The 9,801-nt window shown below is 39.1% G+C and overlaps 2 protein-coding genes across 2 annotated transcripts; both read right to left on the minus strand.

Moving 5' to 3' along the window:
• Window positions 1-3,598: 3,598 nt before the first annotated feature.
• Window positions 3,599-4,899, minus strand: LOC141655182 (uncharacterized). The gene is made up of 8 exons (XM_074462274.1): window positions 4,840-4,899; window positions 4,687-4,761; window positions 4,514-4,600; window positions 4,279-4,410; window positions 4,070-4,179; window positions 3,906-3,990; window positions 3,747-3,812; window positions 3,599-3,610 (listed from the first exon to the last, which is right to left on the minus strand). The coding sequence occupies exons 1-8, from the start codon at window positions 4,897-4,899 to the stop codon at window positions 3,599-3,601; spliced, it is 627 nt and encodes a 208-aa protein (XP_074318375.1).
• A 346-nt stretch (window positions 4,900-5,245) lies between these two features.
• LOC141656053 (uncharacterized) lies at window positions 5,246-5,944 on the minus strand. Its single transcript, XM_074463000.1, has 3 exons — window positions 5,819-5,944; window positions 5,523-5,702; window positions 5,246-5,393 (listed from the first exon to the last, which is right to left on the minus strand). Exons 1-3 carry the CDS (start codon window positions 5,933-5,935, stop codon window positions 5,256-5,258), a joined length of 435 nt encoding a protein of 144 aa, XP_074319101.1. The 5' UTR covers window positions 5,936-5,944; the 3' UTR covers window positions 5,246-5,255.
• Window positions 5,945-9,801: the final 3,857 nt, after the last annotated feature.

A 9,801-nucleotide genomic window follows, 5' to 3' on the forward strand; every position in this document is an offset into this window, starting at 1 on the left:
AGTCACATCATTTGGGTTTGTTCGGGAAAGTTTAAGGACATACCTGATAAATATATTTTGCAAAGGTGGAGCAAGAATGCACTCAAAAGTGACGTTTATGATTGGAATGGGAATCATTTAGAGAAATACAACAATACCAAGTACAAAACAGATTGGAATGTCTGTGGTGTGGTCCGAGATTCAGTAATCTGTTGGTATGCTCAAAAGGAAAGAAGAGTCGGATGTGAGAGAGTTTGCCAAGTTAATCAAGGAATTCATGACAAAACTAGAGGGAAACACTCAACCGTTGACAAAACAACAACAGATTGAGCTTCTCTTTGGGCTGCAAGGTTCCGGAAGAAACCAACATCTTACCGCCTAATGTGTCTAGGAACAAAGGCTGTGGTAAACGGTTGGTGAGCAAGAAAAATAAGGCAATCAAGAAGGCGGAAAAAGCAAAAAGGTTGTGTGCTAACTGTAAGCGCAAGGGCAACCACGACAAAAGGAATTGTCCATATGATTTTGCAGACCTTCCTCCAGTGAATCAGGTTTGTATTCATCTACGCAACTACATCTGATATTAATCAAGTATTTCATTTATCTGTTTATCTTACTTTGAGAATCCCAGAGGTTGCTTTGTGAATCCCAGGTCTTAATTTGTGAATCCTGGGTCTTGTTATGTGAATCACATATCTTTATTTGTGAATCACAGAAATGAGACTGATTGTATGTAGTAACCTGATATAATTCCTCACTTTGTAACATAAATGACAACAGTTGGCTTATATGAATGTGATTCACGTCGTGTCACCCAATTTTGCATGATCCTCACTTTTATTATTGTACATCTAATGTTTGTAAAACATCTTTCTAATTCCAGCTCTGTCTTTTACGTAGGGAGAGCTAGCGGACGAAGAAGTAGAAGAGGAAGGGGATGAGGATGAAGAATGAAGGAAAGAGTCTTCTTTCCTTGAGAAATAGATATGATGATTGAAGAAGACACTGACAATTTTGAAAGGAGCAGTCTTTTAGTTTGGCAACATATTTATTTGTTTATCTTATTTTTGTGAATCTGAGAGATTCTTTTGTGAATGTAAGAGGTTTTTTTATGAATCTTAAATCTTAATATGTACAAAAGACCGGAAATCTTATTTTTGGCAAGAAAACCAATTCTCAAGCGCGCTTTCTTGTGAGACCATATCACAACGATTTAAAATGGACAAATTCTCATTTCAAACGGTCTATTTTGTTGGATAATTTCAGACGGATTTTATGTGACCCATTTTTATAGTCAAATGTGACAAATTTTAAATGGTAATATTTTTATAAAATTGTCACATCTGTTCATAAAAATGGTCATATAAGACCGGTCTGAAGCCTTCAAACAAGATAGGGAGTCTAAAGTAAAACACTAAGAGCTACTATATTATCTAGTTTTTTAATCACATTTATTACTTTCAAACAAGATAGGGACTCTAAATAGAAAATGCCTAAGTACATCTTCTATTCTGTAAGTGCCTCATATTACCTTTTCGGATTGTTTTGAAATCCGCAACTCGTCATGACCTTTTTCTAATTGAATACATAGGATATGAATACATAGAATAAAAGTAAAATGATCATTATCACCTTCAACCCAATCACCATCTTTGAAGTTAATAAAATATAACCAACATTATAAAAAGTACAAAGATACAAATTAATAATCCGGAAAGTAGTTGCGGATTTCAAAACGAATATCACCGAAAAACATCATTATCACCTTCAACCCAATCCACCGGGTCGTTCTCCCATGCAAGCGGAATTGTCCCGAACTCAAAGGAAGGCCCCTTCGCATACAAATATGTGACCAGTCCCAAATCATCTCTATTAGCAACCCATAAATATGGTCCTGACGGAGGTTTAACGTTTTCAAACCACCACCTCGAAGCTTCATTATTAGAAAAAGCGCTCCGGTTTGCGCGCTTGAAGGAAGCAATTGCGCTCATCTCCCCCTCCAAACTCGATCATTGCATGTCCCTTGAACGACCCATTGTCGGTAATAGCCGGTGGATAGCTTGAACTAAATTTAATCCAAAGACTCCGAATAATTTCTACTAATCTGTCAAGATCATATGAGAGAGTTTCCTTTCCAAACCCATCTCTTGTGCTTGGCAAATTATAAAGAATGCACATCACAGGTTTGACGTACGATATTTCGGAATGGCGTCCGAAACTTTCTACTGAATCAAAGGATGCATCAGATTCATAGCCATCAGATTCATAGCCATCAGATTCATACGATGCATCAGATGAATTATTAGAAGACATAATGGTTTTAGAGGGAATTCACTATGGATTAAGTTTGAAGTTTCGGGATAGACGGGTATGGAGGGTTAAATAAATAGATGTGAAACAAAGAGATGTGAGTAACTAAAGAGAATTAAACAAAGAGATGTGAAACAAAACCTATTTATATAGAAACAAACCGATTGATGAAACAAAGAGATGCATCAGATGCAATGGATAGAGTTGAAATGTGTTTGGTGTGAAACGTTTTAAATAAAGAGAATGAATGAATGTTTTGTGTGAAACGTTGTAAATAACAACATTCATGGCACTTGCCACGATGTGTAGAAATGTCTAGAAATGTGTATGTGTGGTAAATAATTAACACAGATGAAATGTTTAGAAATATGTAAATGACGGTTTATCTTATTTTTGTGAATCTGAGAGATTCTTTTGTGAATGTAAGAGGTTTTTTTATGAATCTTAAATCTTAATATGTACAAAAGACCTGGAAATCTTATTTGTTGGTATTAATTTGTGAATCCTGGGTCTAATTTTCGCGATTATTAGGAAGATTCGTAATCTTATTAGAAAGGAACGGTCAACTGGCTAAACGGTCTTATTTTGTGAACGACACAATTTAAATATTATTTCATGAATCTTACCGTGTGAATGACAATATATAAATCCGAGGTCTAATATTGTGAATCGACTTGTTTTGTGAATCCATCTTTTGTGAATATCGTCTTTTTTTTTGAATCTCAGACATTCTTATTCTTTTGTAAATCTCAGGTCTCATTTTATCGACTTGTTTTGTGAATCCATCTTTTTGTGAATATCGTCCTTTTTTTTTTTTGAATCTCAGACATTCTTTTGTGAATCTCAGGTCTAATTTTGCGAATCAGACGCTTTATAAATCATCCACGTTAAATTTCACAACTTCAAGCGACTAATCAATTCCATTGATTAAAGTCAACTATTACAAACGGAGATCTACTAAATAAGCAGATTAGCACCCAACTAAATGACTAATAACATATTCACTAGAATACTTGATAGATCCTGCATATACCATCTAATACTATACTAACATAATACTTGATTGTATCCACCACAAGTTAAATCCCACGCATAAGGGACAAATGCCTCCGACGAACCAACCGAGAGATAAGTAAGTATACACTTTGCATAACACCCAAAACTCACAAAGAAAAAGAATAAATGCTGTCCCGTTTCTACTACACGCTCACAAAGACAATCATGAAGAATAAATTCCCAACCGTGAGAAGCATACACCAAGAACGATCTCCCTGCTTCACATCATATCACCACCATAGACAAGCACATCTTGCTACTTATACTCCTATATCAGAAAACACATACAATATTTCAAAATATATACACGGACAAGCATGGCTCGCTACTATTCAAAATATCGCGGATACTATGAATGAATGGGGATTTGATATGCAAAAGTTATTAAAGAACCGGGACTGTACCGTTCTAGTATTTGCATCCCATGAAAGTAGTTGCATCATTACTGAGACTTTGAAAATCGGCATTCTCTGCAATTGTAAGAAATTATAGTTGAAATTAATGAACAACACGATTTCAAATACAGATTTCATGTACGTATCTTTGTTCAACTTGTTTCTTACCTGATAATTGTCTGGATTCTGCCAATCACCGAGCTCACAGTCCAACATACTCAAATACCTCAACACGTGAGCTCCACAATCAAAACTGAATGTAGTATAGTGTTCAACTGTTTAGTAAACAATATTTAATTTCCGTAAAGCAGACACATTAGGGAATAACTTACTTATTTGATTGTTGAGGAACTTTGAGAGTTATAACCCTGTGAGAGTACAGAAATCGCATGGGATAATATGACGGGGAACTACTTGCCAAAATAGGAGATAATTTGGCCACCTGAAAATGTTTCAAGTTAATACTGATTATACACTAAAAATGTTTTATATACTCTGATTCACAAACTGTCAAGGGTTAGATTAGGCAAATAATTAATACCATGTCTATGGTTGTATTATGTACATCATAAGACTGTACGCTGTTGCTTGAGTTGAGGATGTAATTCGTTTTACTCTCCATATCGCATATACAAGCCCACCAATGTTTGTCTTTGATCAGCGGTATAAAAACCTGATATAATAAAGATTAGTCTCCAATTTACAGCCCTACATGTCCACCACAAAAAAAAAAAAAAAAAAAAAATAATAAAAAAAATATTGTGGAGGGACCAGACCTTTCGGATTGTGGCACCATTCACCGGTTTGTATGTCCCACTGATGTATTGATTCCAAATACAAGGGTTTTTCTTCTTTGTACAGTTCTACATACCACAAAAGGTGATTTTACAAACCATATCAATTTGGGATAATCAAGATACTTGAATATTAAAACAAGTTCAAAGCTAACCACGATGACAGTCGATGGCAAGTACAGAAGATCTGGTCGATGAAGTGTCGTCTTAATCCCAAACATATCAATCACCTAAAAAAACAATATTAGGAATGAAACAAAAGATTACAGATAATACAATGAAATGAACGCTGATAGTAGTCTACTTACTTGATCCATAACCCACTGACGCGGTCTAAGCGTAGATAAAGCCGATCGTGTGACTTCCATCCACTAAGTACACACCATAGCCTCGCTGTAGTAAGGCACATTAAGAAACATTACTAGAATTATCCAAAATAAAAATAAAAATTAAAGTAAAGGGGCAAGGGAAAAGCACAAAAAAATAAAAGTAAAGGGGAAAAATACTTACTGTATGACATCTCTTCCTTTGCGGTGCCAAATAAACTTCACAAGGTCGTCTTCAGAATAAGGTAGACGCGGTAGCCCCGACAAATATTAATAAGACAGCTTAAGATCTGTGATTCACAAATCAAGATCTTTGATTCACATAATAAGACCCACGATTCAGAAATTAAGAACAACAGATAAAACCAATAATAACATCTAAGATTCACAAAACATGATTAATAAGGGAATGGGTCATACATAGGCACACAATTCCACTCTTCTGCACTTCGTTCGACAGTAGCTTTCAACATGTTGTCACCGGAGGTCATAATTCGAAGGCATAACTTCAATGCATAGCGTTTCAGTTGACTTACCTATAAATGCAAAACAAAAAGTCCTTATAATTATTCCAAAGTTCACGTAACGGCCCCGAGTTTCGAAATTAACTCCAGGTCTGACAAATCTAACTCTCAGGTTCACAAGGTTAAGTAAAGGTATCTTACAGAAGTTATAATTAAAGGACAGTCAGTTTTGTTCCCTTTGTAATGCTCCAACAGGTGAAACAAATAGACGCCGGTATCCATTTCACCAGACTTCAAAATTGAAGGAGGGATAAACAACTCAGGCATCATGTCAGCCACTGCTGCGAATCTTGGTGAAACCCAATTAATGAGCCTGTCTTTCTGCACAGACACAACCTAAATTAGCACTTAATTATGTGGATGTGTTACATGCTTGTCAAACACTTTGATCGTGAATTCACAGCTTTGCATAACCAGAAATGGAGGAAAAGACGCACCGTAGGTTGCACATAATCAGAATAGTTAACATCTACTCCATTCATAGGGTGTATGACTGTCAATTTATTCCATCGAAGGTCGAAACAAAAGAAGAACGGTGGGCATGATGTAGACATGATTGGAGTGCAAATCTGAAAACAAGACAAGATGAAATGAAAAGAAGAACATAAAGATGAAAATAGGTTTCACAAAACATAATAACATCAAACCAAAACTTACTAATTGAATCAAGAAACATCAATATTTTCCGACAACCCGGGGGAACTAACACCGTCATTGGAGTATGGAACAAATAAACGAACAGGAGAATCCGGTGATTTCAACTTCTCATTACTGTTTAGGATCTCACACCAAATATTTACAGCTTCAGAACATACTCGATCACCTTCAGGTATAGTCCTCAACATGCTCCTTGTCAATCTCTGAGTGTTACTTTGAAAAAGAATATCACTGCACTCAACAATCAAAACAATCAGATTCGCAAAACAAGCCGTCAGATTCGCAAAACAGTCTATTGGATTCACAATATAAGCCCTACGATTTATAAATTGTCTGATTCACAAAATGAGACCTGAGATTTACAAAACAAGGTCATAGTCAAATACCTTTGTTCTCTTTGTTGAGCAAAGCCCGAAATCCAACAGTATTTTCTCCTCCCTATTAAAAGCAGTAATAACACTGATGTTTCTTTGGAGATACGGAGATCGATAGGCAGCAGCTGGAATTATCTCTCTTCTAGGACGCACAATAGCAGGAGTATTGACATCAACATTATTGACATCAACATTAGTGACATCAACATGATCAGAAACTGATGGTACCGATAATGTAGGAAATCTGGTTCCCTCATCCTCTTCCCTCTGACACTGAACTATTCGTTCCTCACCTTGTATGCTTTCCTCACCCGGTCCCTCTTCGTCTGCTTTCTGGCACGGACCGGTGGTTTCATCACCTGACAAACGGTTTCCATGACGACGACGAATGTACAGGTGAGTGACCAATGGTTTTTCAGGCAATTGCTCAGATTCTTCCACACACAGTTTCGGAGATGGTGGACGGACGACTGGAATCATTGGAGTATCAGGTAAATCAATAACAATTGGGGTTTCGGCTAGTTCGACAACTGGTGTTGGTGTTGGCTGGGACTGAGGATCAATAGACCTGTCTTCTTCAGAAGACAAAAAATGATCGTCGTCTGCTAGCAGCCTCCACCGTGGGCAATCTGATGGGGTTGGCAATCTTGGTTTACGACGTTTCCGAATGGGTTTGCTTGTCACTTTGGGATCTGGTGCACGAATCGGTACAAAAGTGTCATCCATAATTTCCAATGCCGCAGGTAAATCAGCGTCGGACCATCCACCCATCCTGTCCACATCGTCATTAACAACGTGATCATTCTCCACAACATTCGCTGAAATGGATAACGTGTTTCCAACGATATTATTGACCACGTTGTCCAAATTCAGTTCACCGTCCTCATCCTTATTAGCATCCTCATTATTACCCATCTCTATATTTTCCTCCTTATTCCCATCGGCATTTTCTTCATCCCCAACATTCTCATCAAACTCATCCTGTTGGGATGAAATATACCCGTCCGCAATACCATTAACAGCTGCCACCATAGTAGAGACCGCTGCTGAGGAAGGTAGCTTGTTCGTAGCTTGAATAGCAAGAGATATGTACCTAGCGAAAGCTGCAGCCGCTACCTTTGCGGCGTCAGAAAGTTTGTGAACAATCTCACACTTACTGTCACTAAGGCCATCAGTTTCCTTGTCACCGCAATGTGGAATGTCAGACCCTATATCTGGTTTGCCTTCTTCAATGGTTGATTTGGACTGAACATGCTCAAGCTTTGTGACCGGTGGCTGAGGTGCGGGTGCGAGTGTGTGGTAGCTCATGACAAGGGGAGGCTCCACAGAACCTTGACCGAAACCTTTTTTGCCTTCAACTCCTGTTTAATTCTTTTTGCAATTTTTTCTTTCGTCCAATTACAACAAGTTGGAAACTTTCTTACGACCAATCTTGATTTGTAGACGAAACGGTCCAAGTAAATGTACACGAGCACCATAATGGGTCCACCAAAAAAAATATCTCCTTTCAAGCGTTTGACATCTCTCCACTCCTCCTTTTGCCAAGACTCAACTTGGTCACCAACTTCATTTGATGAAATTGCACCAATTGAATTCGGAATCGATGAAGTATCACCTAAACTTTTTAAAATCCTCAAACTTGCGCGATTCCCTTGCACACCACCCAACAGAGACGAGAATATGTAAACGATGAAATTTCGTTTAAAGTCATCTCCACCATCTTTCTGCATGGATAATTTGTTCAAGACGTGGTGATCATCGATATATTTGTGTGGATATTGCTTTCGGAAGTTTTCCAACGTAGCTAAATAAGCGGGACACTTATCCACATGTGACGCTTCCTCAACGAGTCTGAACCCATTGGAATGCTCATGCAAAGATGGATGTCCTCCTCTAATACAGGGAGTTTTTTGTCAAATAACCATCCCTTTGCTGGGTTGTAATTTGACACTAGCCAATAAGCAAGGTCCCCGGGAACCTTGTCTGTTTCAATCATTAACAGACCGCCAAAGCCCATGTCTTTTATAGCTTGAATCATTGATCACTCGGTGGATTTTTCGTATCTTTCAGAAAGTTGTACAACCCTTTTGGCGACATTCGAGTCCTCACCGTAGGCGGTCCCTCTATACGCACCCTCTGTCTTTTTCTTTGGTGGAGGAGCGGCGGCTTGCTCAACAACCGCTTTGTGATGGTCGCTTCATCTTGTAGCTCGTATCACAATAATCATCTTTAGCGTCACAAAATAAGCTGAAAGGATACACAAAAATAAGAACTAATATTTATATAGTCTATTTTGGGGGGGATAGGACCTGAGCTTCACAAAATAACTCTCCAGTTTCACGAACTAACCTCAAGGATTCTTTTCAATAAGACATAAGATTTATATAGTCTGAATGTGAGGATAAGACCTGAGATTCACAAAATAACTCCCGCCACAAATTAACCTCTATGATTCACAAAATAAGGCATAAAATTTATATAGTCTCGAATCCGGGGATAAGACCCGAGATGCACAAAATAAACCCCCAGTCTCACAAAATAAGCTATAGGATTCAAAAATAAGCTATATGATTTATAGTCTGAAACTGTTCTTGATCCAACGCCAAGACCAAAAGACACCCTAGGAGGGGACGGGTGAACCCTTTTTTGGGGGACGGGGTTAACAGTAGGGGGCCGGGTGTCCTAAACCGGGACGGGAAAGGGTTTAGGGTTGGATTAGGCGGATCCGCTACCGCGGATCCGCCTAATCCAACCCTAAACCCTTTCCCTTGTACATAGTCATTCGACCAACGCCAAGACCAAAAGACACCCTAGGAGGGGACGGGTGAACCCTTTTTGGGGGACGGGGTTAACGGATGAGGGACGGGTGTCCTAAAACGGGACGGGAAAGGGTTTAGGGTTGGATTAGGCGGATCCGCCTAATCCAACCCTAAACCCTTTCCCTTGTACATAGTCATTCGACCAACGCCAAGACCAAAAGACACCCTAGGAGGGGACGGGTGAACCCTTTTTTGGGGGACGGGGTTAACAGTAGGGGCCGGGTGTCCTAAAACGGGACAGGAAAGGGTTTAGGGTTGGATTAGGCGGATACGCTACCGCGGATCCGCCTAATCCAACCCTAAACCCTTTCCCTTGTACATAGTCATTCGACCAACGCCAAGACCAAAAGACACCCTAGGAGGGGACGGGTGAACCCTTTTTGGGGGACGGGGTTAACGATAGGGGCCGGTGTCCTAAAAATCGGGACGAGAAAGGGTTTAGGGTTGGATTAGGCGGATCCGCTACCGCGGATCCGCCTAATCCAACCCTAAACCCTTTCCCTTGTACATAGTCATTCGACCAACGCCAAGCCCAAAAGACACCCTAGGAGGGGACGGGTGAACCCTTTT

Source organism: Silene latifolia, chromosome 5 (assembly GCF_048544455.1).
Source record: "Silene latifolia isolate original U9 population chromosome 5, ASM4854445v1, whole genome shotgun sequence".
In the NCBI taxonomy this organism is placed as follows: Eukaryota; Viridiplantae; Streptophyta; class Magnoliopsida; order Caryophyllales; family Caryophyllaceae; genus Silene; species Silene latifolia.

Excerpts from the sequence above, each read along its gene's own strand:
- LOC141655182 (XM_074462274.1), bottom strand. The coding sequence starts at position 4,899 with ATGGAAGTCACACGATCGGCTTTATCTACGCTTAGACCGCGTCAGTGG. Across the intron at positions 4,180-4,278 it reads ATAATACAACCATAGACATG|GTGGCCAAATTATCTCCTAT; the intron begins GTATTAATTATT and ends AAACATTTTCAG. Across the intron at positions 3,813-3,905 it reads AGAATCCAGACAATTATCAG|AGAATGCCGATTTTCAAAGT; the intron begins GTAAGAAACAAG and ends TTACAATTGCAG.
- LOC141656053 (XM_074463000.1), bottom strand. The coding sequence starts at position 5,935 with ATGTCTACATCATGCCCACCGTTCTTCTTTTGTTTCGACCTTCGATGG. Across the intron at positions 5,703-5,818 it reads CTGATTATGTGCAACCTACG|AAAGACAGGCTCATTAATTG; the intron begins GTGCGTCTTTTC and ends GTGTCTGTGCAG. Across the intron at positions 5,394-5,522 it reads GTCCTTTAATTATAACTTCT|GTAAGTCAACTGAAACGCTA; the intron begins GTAAGATACCTT and ends TTGCATTTATAG.